The sequence below is a fragment of the Barbus barbus genome (assembly GCF_936440315.1).
Source record: "Barbus barbus genome assembly, chromosome: 47".
NCBI classification, from domain to species: Eukaryota; Metazoa; Chordata; class Actinopteri; order Cypriniformes; family Cyprinidae; genus Barbus; species Barbus barbus.
In genome coordinates, this window is record NC_136725.1 from 8,625,912 (window position 1) to 8,643,102 (window position 17,191).

The 17,191-nt window shown below is 37.4% G+C and overlaps 1 protein-coding gene across 12 annotated transcripts in view; it reads right to left on the bottom strand.

Annotated features, from left to right (window-relative positions):
• The window catches only part of LOC306865430 (opioid-binding protein/cell adhesion molecule homolog), a 347,027-nt gene that overhangs the window by 94,459 nt on the left and 235,377 nt on the right, over positions 1-17,191 (bottom strand). For 7 of the 12 annotated variants that reach the window (XR_013783863.1, XR_013783865.1, XM_079410018.1 and 4 more), the window contains exon 2: positions 10,984-11,074. Coding sequence is in view for 9 of the 12 variants with exons in the window: in XM_079410018.1 (XP_079266144.1) it covers positions 10,984-11,074 (91 nt within the window). In the remaining 3 variants the exon portion in view is untranslated. Of the gene's footprint in view, positions 1-10,983; positions 11,682-17,191 lie in introns of those variants that run through there. The other 5 variants (XM_079410021.1, XM_079410020.1, XR_013783864.1 and 2 more) reach the window with 4 other exon arrangements.

Below are 17,191 nucleotides of genomic sequence, written 5' to 3' on the forward strand. Positions count from 1 at the left end.
AATATCATCTTGTTGTGATGTTGGGTGCCAGAATCGACCTAATACAGCCTCAAATTAGAAATTTGATTGCATATGTTTCCTGCTGCCACTGCCAGACAAAAACCGACGACAGCTGTGGTTAAACGCAATAAAACGAGCGGACTGGACAGAAACAATCGTTTGCAGCGCACGCTTCTTATCAGAAAAGGTTAAATAAAGTATTGTCTTTTGTTGTTATGGGCGCGTCTGAAGATTTCTTGCATCTCACGACTGTCGTGTATGAAATAATATATGTGTGCATGTGTGTAAAACAGAAAACTGATGATTTATATATAATCATTTGTAACTGTATACACTGTTGTGATTAATTGTGGCTGGAATAATATTGTAGCAGTAAAAATAGTTGCCTGCTGAAATCTAAATGCATTTACATCTTCGTCATGACTAGATAGACACAGTGAGTTTGTCTTTACTATACATGTTAAACGTGACCCACCTCGTAGTAAAAATCCTGTCAGATCGTCCATTCTTTGAGTGAGTGTGTAACGTAACGTTACAGATTGGCCGATCTGGTTTCATCCGTTAAAGTGAACCTTTTCGACATGTTTCCGTGTTGTTGTTGCTCATGGACGTGATGCTGTCTGGGGGTTTGGCAAAAGGAGGGAAGGCAGTGCTCAGGATGGTGACTGAAGGCAGTGACTGAGTTGTTTGGATGTCAGATTTTTACGGAAATCACAGCGGCTCTTGAAAAAACACAGCAACTTTATGCAGGCTCTGTGCACTTTACGGTGAACTGGGGGGGTCAAAATGATTGTGCCATCACTGATATTCCTCTCTGGACAGGACTAAATTTCTCAGAGGCCCCCCAAAGTAGGTAATTTTCCAAAATAATTTTTTACAGAATAGTGTGTTTGCATGACCTAAGAAAAAAGATGTCCCTAGGCAATTTTGGTGCAAAGCAGAACGCAAGTCCGGGTGACATAATATGTATTAAATACCATCTTCATCTCTTATAAGACAGATTGTGAACATCTTGCCACTTTAATGACAGACCCTCCCGCGAGAAATAAACAAGAGACGGAAATTCTTCCTGCAAATTGCTTCACTTTGTGCGACAGACCCAGTCCCGTCAGCGGACTAAAAATACCCAGGCCTCAGGAGTCTTTTTATTCAAGCAAATGAAGGGAAGCAAATGATGATGGTCTATGTCTATACATAACTTTGATTATGCTTGTAATTGACGAGTACAAGGGAGTGAGTGATTGGCCGTTCAATCAGAACACTGAACAGAAAAACATAGCTCTTTAATGCCTAATGATCTCTGTCCTGAGCTGAAAAAAAAAAAAAAAAGAGTCTGAGTTTTCATATACAATCTGGCATGCAATCAAATGCTTAGTGAGAGAAATTATCCCTGTATGTTACCAGGGACTGTGCATTCTCTACTTTCATTTGCAGGTTTTTGTGATCATACTGTATGTGTTTGGATGTGTTTTGTGTGCGTTTATGCGTGTGCAGTCTTGATTTTGTTAACCTTGCTCTGCAGAGGCGGAGTTTAGACCTTTAAGAACCTAATTCAGTGAAACCGGTCTCCCACCTCTAAAGCCTTTGGCTGCGGTCCAGATGCCCGGAGCAACGCCACCCCACAGGCGCTCAGCACCACACACCTGCACTAGCCAGCCCTGAGCCGCTCGCCACGCTGACGCAATCTGGCAGGAAAAAAGTGACATGCTGAAAAGCTGAGTCCAACATCTCTCTCCCACTAGCACCAGCTCTGGGGATGCAGGTATCAACCACTTAGTTCTGGGCCTTGGTGATAAAGTAGACTGCAAACAGCATTCAGGAATTTCTAATAGGTGTGCGTGGGCAAAATATCAAGTCTAAGGAGTGTGTTTTGCTGCAGGGATACATTTTAAGAATGAAGTGAAGTGCTGGCAACCTGTGCTAGGTAACACTGAATAAATACAGAAAAGCTTTTGTTGTTTTGAAATGGTTCTAAAATGAGCTTGATGTATGTGTTATTGTTTCTGTCAAATAAAACAAGAGAATAAAAAACATCCTGAGACTAAATAGTGAGCAAAAATCTTGGGAAGGAAGCTTATATATCTGGAGTTTTCCAATTTTTTGACTGCCAAAAGAAACCCCAAATATGACAAGCCCTTCCTTAACTACAAATGCAGGTATACTTATTTTGTATGTATACAAACTCGTGGAAACTATGAGAGAAAAATATTAAGTGTGATATTATATAAATTATAGAACAGGATTTTAAATTGTCATTGGACTGAATCCAATACAAGTGATTAAAATTTTATTTGGAAAATATAGACTTAATTTGACAGCATATCCGTTTCTGCTATCAGAGTAATTTTAGATTAAGATTTAGATCCAGAAAAGTAAACTATTTAAAAAACAATCTGTAAAAATAGGGATGAAGGAACTTTCTATATTCATTTTTTACAGGTGTTTTACCTAAATTTTTTCAATTCATTGCATTATGTTTTAGGGTTAATAAAAATGTCTGTTAAATTACTGGATAATGTCCTAGCAGACAATTACAAGTACTTTTTTAAATACAGCTAAATACAACAGCATACATACTTCATATGTGATCCTGGACCACATAACCAGTCTTAAGTAGCACGGGTAGCAATAGCCAAAAATACATTGTATGGGTCAAAATTATCGATTTTCCTTTTATGCCAAAAATCATTAGGATATTAAGTAAAGATCATGTGCCATGAAGATATTTTGTAAATTTCCTACCGTAAATATATTAGAATAAAATTTTTGATTAGTAATATGCATTGCTAAGAACTTCATTTGGACAGCTTTAAAGGCAATTTTCTCAGTATTTAGATTTTTTGCACCCTCAGATTCCAAATTTTAAAATAGCTATATCTCAGCCATATATTGTCCTATCCTAACAAACCATACATCAATGGAAAGCTTATTTATTCAGATGAAAATTTGACCCTTATGACTGGTTTTGTGGTCCAGGGTCACATATTGGTCAATAGCGGTTGGTCAGTGACAAAGCAGCATGACCAACAGTCAATATAATGTCAATATATACAGTACAAGTTACGAGACAGCAAATTGCTGAGGTTTGTACACCAAATTTGACCACAATTAAGCACAAGTTGTAGAAGAACTGTTCAGCAGCATAACATTATGATTTCTAGACCGAGAACTGATGTATGCTTTAAAACATCCACTATTTAGTGAAAAAAAAAAAAACATAACTTACATAACTTGGCACATTTTCACTTCAAAAGTGGCCCATCTCTGCTCTCAAAGGCAAGTAATGGATATCGAAAACATGCAATTTCTTCAGAGTCACAATGCTGCTTTCGTGGTCAGGAAATGAATAATTTAGGCCAAACTTATCGAGAGAAAGCCAAAGCAAAAGACGATGGAGACCTTTTTGAAGAGGACACTTTCTGTGATTTCAGGTTCCAAAGAAAAACAGGAAAAACCAAGGCTAAGTGTGATTACACCCGCAGTGTTTTTCTGCCTTGTTTTTGTTTTTCCTTCTCTCACTCTCTGTCCTCTCAAAGGTTAATGAGTCTGGTTAAAGGAAATGGTCTGAGAGACAGCAAGGTGTTGGACCATTTGGTGTGTGGCCAAGCCAAAAAGCCGCCACAATGTCATTATGCCCCTATGGTTCAAACCCGGAATGAGTGACAAACAGCTGTCGTTAATGCACTCGTTAACAGATGCGCCTAGTCTTTCATCCCCTTACCGGGGCAGGACGCAAGCTCCTTTCAGCCAAAAAATAAATCAGTAGAGGTCCATTTCTGCCATTGCGAATTAATTCCGAAATATCAAAACCCTGATTAATCCCGGGTCTCTGAATCGTCTGGATGGACATTCATTCTGACAGCACCCCATGCTCCTGTCTGGCCCTGTGATGGTGGCTCAAATGATTAGGCTTTAATGAGAGACAAGAGAATGTTGATGTAAGGTAAAGAAAAGTGGAATTAGACAGATAATGTTGAGCAGCTCGCTGTGAAATCAAATTAGCGCCTTCTCAATCTTATCAGCAAGAAGCTTATTTTTTTTCCAAAGCAGCAGTCCATTCAAACCTCTGCCGTTTATTCTCTTCTCCGTCTCTGCTGCAGATATTCACAATATATCTGATCGTCCAATACGGTTCAGTTAATACAAGAGAACTTTGATCTTTCTACAGTAATATGTGATTGCTAGATATCACAGCTGAGATTTTTGAGGAGAAGTAACGGGAAGAGGTGAAGTTAAGATGAAGCATAAAATCTAAAAAGACGTTTTTTTTATGATGGATGATATACTACGCCTCTGTCGAATATTTCAGAATTGGAAAAGTGATGGAATAAAAGCTTTTAGTGAAACATGAACTGAAAGAATAAACTAGATATTAGCATTTTGTGAAGAAAATATAAGTTGCTATGTAGTAATGGGCAACTTTCAGCAAGTTACATCAATACGGTAGCAACAAGTGACTCAATGAGTGAGTCTTCGAGTCATTCATTCAACTGATTTGTTTTTATTTATTTTTAAATTTCTTTATTTTTGTTTGTACACAAGTTTTTAGTTTTCCCCTGAACTTGCACCAGGAACATGAGAGCTGCTGCTTCAATTGTACTTTATACTGTTTAGTAGGAATTCATGCATTGTGTTATTTTTAGGGATTCATGTATCTGGATTAAATGAATTGCTATCTTACCAAACTCACGTTTGATTTGCATTTAGTCTAATACAACAGATTTAAAGAACACATGTACTGTCAGGGCCGACAGCCTTGTGGAATTATTTCTACACTATATGCAAATGTAGTGAAAATTTCCAATCATCACGCACAAACTCCCAAACAACAGCAAAAATAGGTGTTGATTGTTTATCACATCACAGTTCAAATTGCATTTACCTATAAAAATAATCAAAATATTATCGTCTAACCGAATAATGCAGCCCTTATAAACACAAATCCACAGAGAGAGAGAGAAAATTGGATTGAAATGCAGGTTAAACCTGGTGGACTCTTCAGAAATTGCAGGGATTTGCTTCTATCCAGCAGCATTTGGGAGGCTGGCGATAACGAAAGCTGATATATCAGGTGTCAACAACAACATACAGACAAGTGGCTGGAAGATAATATCACAGAAGACTCAGGAGCACTCCCTGCAAACATGAGAGCAGCATTCTCCGGGAACCGTCATGAGATGGTATGAATGTTTTCATGCTGTTTAACCACCTACTAAATTGCTGAGGTAAATCTCAGAGATGTTTTTTGTTCCACGTTGAGAGTGAAAATGCTGGGAGAGAGGAAATTGGCTGCTCTGAGTTTCAACAAGTAGCACAAGGCCAGCGTACCAGCTCTCAGTGGTATTAACAAGATATGAAAGCAGCACACCAATAAATCACAGGCCTTTCAGCCACCACAAGTGAAAAAGTGAGTGCTGTTTCCATCCAATACACTCTAAAACTACAGAGTCAGGTGACAACATTTAAACACCAAGGTCCAGGATTAATTAAGTCTGATTCCTTAATACAGTATAAACCACTTATCTTACTCCTCAATCAGGGTTCTCGATGTTGGCTAGTAGGGCTGCACGATTAATCGGAAAAAAAATCACGATCTCGATTCATACATATATGCGATCTCTTTTCTAAATGACGGCGATTCACTTCCGTGTATTTCCCTGCATTCAGATCATGCTGCATTCACGCGCTATTGGTCACACTCACACAATAACAAAACACTATTAATTCACCAATCAATCATAAATCTCGATCACTTTTCTCCTCTCCCTCATTGGCCACGTTCCGCTGTCACTCCCATGACGTGTAACAAGGCGGCAGACCTAAATGGAATCAATAGGTGCATTCGCAGAATGATCACTGTATGACATCAAAGTACCACGAGAGCGATAAGAAAGCAGTTGGATCCTATGCATTCAAATCGCTCTTGCGGTACTTTGATGTCATACGGTGATCATTCTGCGCAGCACTGCTTCAACACTTGACGGAGGGCATGTCTGAAGCTTGGTGCTGACCATGGTGCTGACGCGCCGTCATAGTGATAACAGCCAATCACATACTTTTCTGGTGCTGCATGAACGGGATTGGCTAGCGTCTGCGCTAGGGTATTTGAATAAGGCGATCTGATTGGCTGACGCCTGCGTTGGCGCTTGAAAAGTTGAAAAGCTTTCAACTTCTGCCGCGTGCAATGCCAGTGAAGCGACGAGAGGGACCCACAATTCAGTTCGGCAACGCTTGACGTCACTCCATTCAAAGTAAAGGAGAGGCGTTGACGCCGACGCCCCGTGTGAATGTGAATATTTTTATTTATTATCAGTGTTTCCCACACATAGACGAATCTGTGGCGGTGCGCCACAGATTAAATTCCGACCGCCACAGATTCAACACCGACCAACAAAAAAAATAAATCAATACCGACCGTCACATATTGCGTTTCGTTATTCTTTTGTACGCTATTTAAAACACGCAGCGAATTCGTTCAACTGCATTTCCTTTCCCTGCTCTCTCTTCATCTCTCTGTCACTCACGCGTCTCTCCCTCACACACACACACACACACACACAGCCCCTCCCCTCCGTGCACACCACTTCTGTCTGGATCATCTGTGAAGAGAAGACGGCTGGCGAAAGGTTGGTATCTCGTGAACACTTTTAACACACAATCACAGATTAAAAAGTGCTATAAAATATTTTATATTCTGAATACAATAGTTTCAGTGTGTTGATGTTACTGTAAGTCCCGACCCTTAGCAAACGCGATTGCGCCTTCTTTAGAAAGTTAACTAGTCGCAAGTTTGCGGTAAAATGTAGGCTAGCCTAGTTGGGTTGTCGAGGTCAAAACACTATATGTAGCAGCTGTGAATCAAATAAACGTATTATAAATTATGTCGTTTCTTTACTCTTACACCGAATGTTTGTTGCTTCAATCCAGATGAGTATTGAAAAGTATTTTCCGCGACTGAAAAAGGCACGTGTTGAGGATGAGGACCATCCTGAACCGGAGGTATCAGTCTGAAACAGAGCTTAGTCCGACCAGTGTAATTAGTTCTGTTATTGTTTACAATATTTTCAGGCTTCAACTAGTGCTGCTCAAGCAGAAAGACAAGGTCAGGGAGAGAAAGAAATAGATTTGTTAGGCATTGAAGAAAGAGTAGGAGAGGAGGAGAGAATTAATGTAATAAAGTTCTGTGTAACCAATTATTAACAGTTTTTTTTTATTATTAACCTTTAGGAACTAGGAAATCCCTTTAGGGGATCCAATCGTATCCCCTATCCAATCGTTCTTTTCATCTGCAACCCCCCCCCCCCCCCCCCCCCCGGACAAACATCTAACCCCCCCCCCCGGCTGACCACCACACATTGCCTTCAAACCTGTGGGAAACACTGATTATTGTTAATGTTCTCATGTTCAACAACTTAAAGCTTTAAATTATTCACTTTAAGGGGTCTAAAATAAAGAAAAGAGACAATTTTTTGTAAATCCAGCACTTTATTATACTGAATGTCCTGTGGGTTTTTTTTGTTTTGTTTTTTTGTACTTGAGTGCAATACATTTTGGTTGAAAAAATGAGAATCATGTAAGAGAATCGTGATCTCAATTCCCATGGAGAAAAATCGTGATTCACATTTTAGCAAGAATCGTGCAGCCCTATTGGCTAGACGCATCAACTCAGCTTTAAAATAGCAAAGTGAGAAAAGGTTGGCAGCTGTGACCAGAGAGATAGAGCTAGGAAGTAGCATGTGGAAATTCATTAAGTTCGACAAGTTTGGCTTGCGTTTCGATTGTTGGTTTATACCCTAGGTAGTTTTTTTTCTTTTTCCATATGATACAGTTCATTTATTTTTTGCAACAAACAAAACAGGCTTTTTTTCAGGAAAGTTATTGTCATGCTAGTTAATTTCCTAACAGATTTTCAAATATGGCAATCACAACAAAAGGGAAAACAGGCTTTACTCTCTCCAAATCTGAAGCTAGGATTGTAAGTCTCACAACGCTAGTGATTTCATGGCTGCTTGTTTTGTATTCCTCATTAACGTGTTTTCTTTTAATTGCTTAAACCATCCTAAAATTTTACTGACCTGTCATCTGTGACCTGTAGTTTCTTCTGGCAACCACATTTTCTCATCTGCACATTTGTTAATGAGCAGCTGTTTATTTTAATTGTTACTCATGTCATTTCTTTTCGTACTTCTGCTGCTCATCAATTTCACCTTTTAAACCATAGCCCTCCTCTTCGTCTTCCAGCCAATAAATTGCCATATCCCATAATCCTCTCTAGACAGTTGAGCACTTCAACGCCCACTCACTGCTCTCAAACTCCCTCAAATTTTGTCACATAATTCTGTAAGAGGGCTTTAATTTAGCCCACGCTGTTGAGGACTTGCGCAATGAATCTTATTTTTAATGTAATGGCCTTATTGTGTTTTTGGCCTAAGAGTAATTGGAACTGCCAGAGTTAGTTTTCTGCTAATGTTCACCTGAGGGGGCAATATGACTGAAAACATCACCTTGGGCGGTCGGGTATGATGACACCAATAACTGTAAACTGTGCAGCTGTCACAATGACTGGCAATGCATCAGTGAAACTGCTGCACCCATCGTACAATCTGAACGAAGGTTTATAACTTTGGCGGAATTTTAAATAAGCCAATATATTTGTGGACAGGCTTGATTTAACACTCAAATACAGAAAGCATGACTGCAGGAAACAACATTTTTTATACAAGTATACGTTAAATAACCAAGATTTGTTCCAACTCGCTGTAGAATGAGCTGCCATATTACTAAAATCAAGACAGTCACTTTGTGGAAATGTTTAGGGCATGTTGACTGCATGAATCTACTTTTTGAAGCTAAAACAATTGTGTAATTAAATAAAATAGTAATTTTAGAGGATTTAATGTTTGTTTTCAAATAAACATCAATCGTTAATGCAGTCCATGTATCACAACATCAGCTTTGAGACGTATCCAACATAATAATTGGACTTTTTGATATTCCAGACCCCATACTGCTCCTCAATTTGAATACTTTTCCCCTAAAAATTGGCCTGCAAATCTGATTTTTTTATATATTTTTGAGCATGGCTTACACCGGCCTAAAACTCAAAATGCACAACAACACTATAGCCTAAGTGACAACAAAACATGCTGGCATCTGTCAAAAGTTTGGTCTTCACTGTGTGCAACAAAGATTTTCGTTGTTTTTAAAGATACATGCCTCAATGCACCTTTCCAGTTTTATCATACACCCCCTCACTGGCTTAATGTTTAATATTCTAAGTAAACAGCAGACACTGTGTATTAAATGCATTGTCAATCAGTCATCTCCACTAGCAAGTTTTTCTATTCCTGCACAGAGGTTAAGCTTTATTAAAGTGGGTGTAATCCTGTTAGTCATGAGAATATCCTAAAGGTTACTAGTTCATGTTCCTTCAATAAGTCATATGAAGATCCAAAACATTAGTCACCAAAATAACTAGCCTGCCTTTTGCACCCAAACAAACATTTGTTTTTCTGTCATGATTTGTTTTTCTGTTTGGATTTTCCATTGACTTCCTATCATTTTTATGCTGAACTAGTGACAGTATCTCTCCTCTAACCTAAAACAAACTCTTACAGAAAAGTTTCTAAATGTTCATTAAGACATTGTTTATCATGTTCATTAAGTTGCATTCCTCACTAAAGTTGCTAGCTATTCCCCACAATGTAGCTGAATTCAGGTTTACTATCCCTGTGGGGACATTTGTTCCCCTCAGTATAGGCAAAACCTGACACACACACACACACTGTTCCTTAGTAATGTATATTTTTTCCAATTGAGGACATGCCCAAAGGGAGATTTTGTCACATTTACCACACTTTGGGGGCCAATTTCATTCACAAACTATGGCTATGCACAAGCACACAGAACACAATTAGCTAGTTAATAAGAGTTAAACATACACAAACTGCTTAAAATAATTGTTTATATGTGACCCTGTACCACAAAACAAGACTTAAGTAGCACGGGTATATTTGTAGCAATTGCCAACAATACATTGGGTCAAAATTATCGATTTATCTTTTATGCCAAAAATCATTAGGATATTAAGTAAAGATCATGTTCCATGAAGATATTTTTGTAAATTTCCTACCGTACATATATAAAAACTTACTTTGTGATTAGTAATATGCATTGCTAAGGACTACATTTGGACAACTTGTTTTTTTCCACCCTCAGATTCCAGATTTTTAAATAGTTGCATCTCAGACAAATATTGTCCTATCCTAACAAACTATACATCAATGGAAAGCTTATTTATTCAGCTTTTCAGATCCAAAAGTCCAGGGTCACAAATAATAAATAACTCCTTTAGAACTTTAAATAGACCAACATAAAGTACAAAGTACTTGGGAACAACTGGGCCTCAAAGAAGGTAATGCACATTTGAAAAAAGTAGCAACAAAATGTCCAGGTTTCTTATTCCACTGAAAAGTCAAACTTTGCTGCATCCTTGCTACTCTTGGATGTTTTAGAAGATAATTTCTTCTAATATTTTCTGCACTGTGCAAATGTTCACATCATGTAATCAAACATGTTTCAATTTGATTTTTCACAAAAAACGTAAATTTTATCAGTTTTCATATGCATTTTATCAAGTTTCAACTTAATGTTCTTCTTCAGTAAGCTAATTAAATTCAAAGTGGCTGAAAAAGTGGAATGAACTGCAGGTTGTGTCCATTTGAATTTAATTAAAAATGTATTGCAGCACTAAAAAAATGTTTTCCATTATAGTGAACCGCCACAGTTTTCAGTTTGTACACCAAAACTTATAAAGGAAAACAGAAAGCACATTAACAATGTCCCTAATTTTGAAGCTAACTAAGCCACTTTACCCTGCAACATAAATCTTTAAAAAATCAGCTGACTAACGTCATGAACCGACACACAAAACACTTGACAGCAACATGACAGCATGATAAATGCACAAGCATCACCGCCTACCTGAGGAAGAGCGTCTCTCCTTGTCTGATGGTGATATTGTCCATCTGTTTGTTATCGGATTGGGATTCTCCCTGACTGCGGACAGGCAGACCTACGGGGAGAAGGAACAACAGTCTGAGACTCATCACCACACACCTCCTCCAGCATCCACACACAACCATCTTCATCTGCGGAGTTCTCGGAGTCCAAAAGAGAAACGCGTTATTTAGCCATTACAGTTCATCTGCTAATCCAGATTTCATCCCTAGGTAGACAACAAAATCCCTCGCGTACTTAGTACAGAGCGCTTATCGATGACCGCGCCGTGCCGTCGCCATGGAAATGGGGGTAAAATAAAATAACGTATGAAATGTACACTTTAGTGGTGCCCTAAATCTTCCTGTTTTCTTAGGTCCTATCGCCTTTAATATCCGAACTCAAAATCCACCTTTTCCCTCACTGACACGCTGTCTCAAACTTTAAGAAGTGAAGGCAAGAGACCCGAGAGCGAATGAAACTGCCAAAATGTCATTCCAGCTGTGCGTGAATGGATATGGAGGGTGTTTGTGGTTCCTCAGTGCAGTACAGTGCGAGTATACACAGTCTTCTCCAAAAAAAAAAAAAAAAAAAAAAAAAAAAAAAGTCACCCTCCTGTGCGACCGTTGCTCGGTTTTCTTTTAGAGCCTGAGGCTGCTCACCGCGAATAGAGACTGGAAATCACGCACAAGTTGGAAAAAGCGCGCGCTGTTGTCATAGCAGCAGCACAGCGCGCAAATCAGCGGCTATTTTATGGAGTTTTGGAGTAATGCAATGCGTGAGCGACATTCATCGATTGCCTTATAGTTGCAGCCTCTGTCATTCAACACGACTGTTCAAGGATCACTCGAGAGAGAAAATTAAGCATTGTTGCCCAAAATCACAAATCAAATAACCCAGATTTTTGAGAACTGAAAAAAATGATGTCTAGACTCTAGACCAGGGGTCCTCAAATCTGGACCATTCCTGCAGAGTTTAGCTCTAACCCTAATCAAACACACCTGAACATGCTAATCAGAGTCTTCAGGATCATTAGAAAATCACAGGTAGGTGAGTTTGATCAGGGTTGGAGAGCTAAACTCTGCAGCAGATTGGACCTCCAGGGTAAGATTTGAGGAACCCTGCTCTATAGACAGAGAGATGACAGGAAAGTTGAAGCACAAAATTAAGGGCGTCGCGCACCTAGCCTACTTTTGATTGTTTTGAAAATCCAAACTGGATGACATACCCACATCATTTCTGTTATTTTAAGGTTAAGAAGATACACACGTGTTCTAATTGTTAACATGCCTATTTAAACTACTTGAAAGTAACAATCAAAAATATCAAAAGGTGTGTGTGTGTGTGAAATATTGCAATTATATATATATATATATATATATATATATATATATATATATATATATATATATATATATATATATATATATATACACACACATCCTAATTATTCCAAACAGTTTTTCTGTGTCAATTTGTGATTTCAGCTACAACATTTAGACCGAAAACCCTTTTCCCTTCAGTAATCATGCAACTTAATTTTACGATATAAATATTTTTTTAGAAGTTGCCTCAAAGCATTAAATTGACATAGTGCTTTTTTACAAAATTAAATGCCCAGTATTTCATAAATGTTCTCAGACACCACCTGCTGCCATCAGCCATAAATAATCAATTCACTCAAGACAGCAGCGCTTATTTCATAACAAGCTTCACCTCCTGTAGAAGGATGAGAATGCCCAGAGCATTTCAAGAGGAGCAATTCAAGAAACACAACATGTTCTCTCTCTAGACTCTCAGACAGGCTCTCATCTATGCAAATGTGCCAGTGTGTCTTCACAGATCACTCTACAGATCCAGAATCAATGTGACCGTGGCCTAAACAACTGCATGCAGAGTATGGGTTTCTGACCAGAAATGAGGGAAGACTCTTCTTTCATAAAAATGTCCTACTAAGTGGTGAGTGAAGCAGACTGTGTACAGAAGCCCATATACACAGGGCATTTGAGGATGACTCATTTTTCTGAAATGGTAAAAGTTGGGTCAGTTTATTTAGCAAACCTATCTATCTATCTATCTATCTATGTCTGTCTGTCTGTCTGTCTGTCTGTCTGTCTGTCTGTCTATCATCTTACTTGTTTAGTTTGTATCTTACAGACTAATTCACTCTGTGCTCCAGATGGTCTCCTCCTTCCTTTAAGAATTAAGTTTGCCCACCAGGGGCCCGTGATAATGAGGTCTCATTGCAGAACTTGAGAAAGATCATCAGTATGTAACTTTATCTGTGGCGTGAGATGTATCAGCTGATCCAAAGACGTAATGGAAAATGTTAGTGCAACTTGGTAAAAAGTCACCATTCATAAATTTGCAACTAATCAAAAAATGCATATGAACTGTAATGAATCTGTGTTGGAAATTTTGGCAATTTGTTTTTGCATTTACCCCCATTAAAAACTGGCACAAAAATTCAATAATTTATTCCTCCCCTTTAGATTTTCTGTGTAGTCTCAGACTTTTGGACCTAATATATCACTAAAGTAAACCATGACATATTAGGAGTGTAACCATCACTGTAAGTATTTAAAATATTTCACCTGCATCCATTGCTGACCAAATTAATTAATTTTAAAATAGATTCAATAGAGATGTCATTCCAGTACATCAATGCCACATTATTTTTACAGTACATCAATGCCACATTGAGCAAAACTCAATTTTACAGCTATTTCTGTGAGTCTCCTCGTCTCAAAATAAAGGCTAGCAACTATTCTGGTTGCTGTCAAGAAGTGAAATATTTGTGTTTGCTATTTTGCTTTCATTTTCAATAGTGATTGTTATAGGCAGGTACATCCCTCACGGTGACTTATATTTGGATAATGATGGCTTTAATTGGTTCTTAAGAAAGATTATTAAGGTTGAAAATAATGGCCCCTCTCCCCATTATTCTTGGATGAATAGAAAGTTCGAAAGAACAGCATTTATTCAAACAGACTTTTTTTGTAACATTCTATGTCTTCCACTATTTACCAGTCTTTGAATTCTTGTTTATTAAAGGTTTAATTTCAAACTTTTGAACAGTAGAGTGTATACACCAACTATATATGATATATATGAAAAATATTATTTTTAAACTAACTAACATATAATTAGAAATAGTTTTGGTTTCTAGCGTAAGACTCTCGAGTCATAAGCTTGAATCTAACTTTGACCAGTACTGTACAAAAAAACCTTGTTTGTCAGTTGTGGTGGAAAGCATAAATTTGGAAGTACTCCCCCACCTCTGAGAAGGAGAAAACACCCAGATAAAAAAAATATATCACTGCCTGAAGGTTTTCTCAACAGGGAAATTTTGCCACTATAAGTTAAGACGTCTGTATAAACTGAAGCTGTGAAACCTTACTCACTAAGACATCATAAGCTCTGCTAAACTCTGCCCTGCTGGCTATGTTGACTTTAGTGCATTGGCACGGCACTTCAATAACATTTGTGGGACGACAGCTCAATTCCCAGTTTGTGGGCTCCCAGCTGATTTGGTGCAATGCTGCTGGCTATGTAATATCGTGTCACTATGAGAACTCAGTTATATATCATAGAGGGCCTTTCGTCATTTTCAGTGTTTTGCTTTAGCCTGCTAAACAGAACCCACTTCAGCATTCAAAACACCTAGCCGATGATTGCCTGGGTTAAGAGTACTGCTGAAAAACAATAATCAAGTTGAAATGCTGCTCTGAGAGGGATAATATGTGTCCTCGCATATCTGTGAAAACAGTGTTTATGGCTTAAGTGAGAGTTCCAAGTGGCTTGCGACCAGAATGTAACGGTACACCTTCGTGTGTATGTCCACACGCTCACGCTAGTGTGCTAAATCACTCTTTTTCTTCATCCAACACATAGTGACACGCTGGGATGAGTGATCGGGCAGATCTCTATACACCGGAACTGAAGAATCTGAGCTGAGAGAGATGGGAAAAAAGCTGGTAGCCGAGAGCAATTCGACTCTATGGGGTGGAAGTGACCATTATTTTCCAATACAGAGATTGATGTTGCTTGAACTCCTCTTTGTCTTACACTAGTAATGGTTTTCTGTCTCTGCTTTGCTGTTTAACAGCATTTTCTTCTAACTTGTTCTATATTGGAGTGTCATTGCAAAAGCTGGAACACTTTCGTAAGAGAAACTGGAGGCTTTATTTTTACTGTTGTGATTTACTTCTATAATAGGGATGCTAATTATACTAAAAAAATGTTGCTACTATTATATTATATTATGATAGTACAAATGTGTGATATGATCTTTTAGAAAATGATTTTGCACTTAATATTTTGTGGAAACTGTGATATTTTTTTCAGGATTTTTTGATGAATACAAAGTTCAAAAGAACAGAATTTGCTTGAAATTGATTTTATTTCTAACATTACAAACTTGTTTCTATCTGTCAGTTCTAAACAAGTCAATGTATCCTTGCTGAATAAAATGTTTAATCTATCTATCCATCCATCCATCTTGCTGGCTGGATAAATAAATAAAAGATAATAACAAAATAGGCATGTTTAGTATATATATCTTACATGTATGTTGTCCTTTATTAAAAATAACTACAATAGTTCAAAATAAAAATCAATAAAAATATGAATATTTACAATTTTTGGTTAGTAAAATGTGTCATTCCAAGTGTGTCACTGCATAATTTTACCTGAAGTAATTTCATAACCTATGTAGGATTTAATTAACATATAATTATATAAATAGTCTCTTTTATTAAGATCAGATCCCCTGATAAAGTATCATCAGAATCAGAATGTGATGGTGCTCGTCCAGAAAACTCAACAGATGTGTGATAAAATCAGGTTACTATAATTAAATTCCATCCATTCTCTTTTGTAACACGTGAGATTCTATACATTTCAACCTTGCAGATCAGACTACTGGCTTGCACAAAGCATCAAATATTGTTCTGACACAGATGCACTTTGCATGGCAAAAGACTATGTAATAAAGGACACAATGCCCTGACCGTGTCATAATGCTCTGGGGTTTTAATTCACAGCAGTCAAACTAGTATACTGTTATACTATATGCAACACTGGCAGTAATATTTTATGATGGTACTGTAACAACGTACAGCCATAACAAGCCATTAAAGGGGTATTTTCAAGGACAAATAAGTTTACTGTATGGATTGGAGAGCAAGACATAAGTGTTTACATCAATAGCATATTTAGTTTTTATAGCCTGAGCAAAGGAGAGGACTGCAGTACAGGTAAGCAGTGACTGAGATAATTAGTGTAATAGTATGAGTATTCAAAGAAAGCACTTGCAGCTCTCTGAATCTCTCATTCAAGAACAAGCTGGGTTCATTAAAATAAATCCGCCTGAAATGTTTTGAACTGGTTCATGCTCCAGTCAAATCCTGTTGTGAAACAGTGATAAGGGAATTGTGTGTATCGCGTGATCTTTAATAAAGTCTAAGAAGCAGGGGGGAAGTTTACTAGCGGCTATTATGAAAAATAAAATCAGATTAATGGGAATTATAAGCGCAGAGAAGCATTTGTATGATAATTTACTTTGAAGAGGTGCAAACTTGCAGAAAATGACTCAAGTGTATTAGAAAATAAAAAGTGCATCTTTCTTCATTATTTTTATTTTCTATGAAAATAATGGTAGCACTTTAGTATAGGGACTAATTCTCACTATTAACTAGTTGCTTATCGGCATGCTGCTTATTAATATATTGGCTGTTTATTAGTACTTATAAAGCACATATTCTGTATGGCTGTATTCTACATCCCTAAATTTCACAACTACCTTGCCAATTATTAATAAGCACCAAATCAGGAGTTTATTGAGGCAGAAGTCGTAGTTAATGATTTGTTGATAGCGAGAAATGCACCAAGTGTGAGCAACATAATATAACATTAATACAACTAAATGGTAACTCTAAAAATACTTCTAATTTCAACATTTACTAATACATTATAAAAATCTAAAGTTGAATCTATTAATCATTTTTAATGGACCTGAGCCATCATGGACTAACAATAAACATTTTTTGCAAAAAAAAAAAAAATCAAAGTAAAAATTTTTTTTTAAATAAAATAAATCCCTGGACTTTAGCCCTTTCTATTAATAAATCACCAAAAATAATTTTACAAAGTATTTTTAAAATGGACACCACACATCAAAGAGTAATATCAG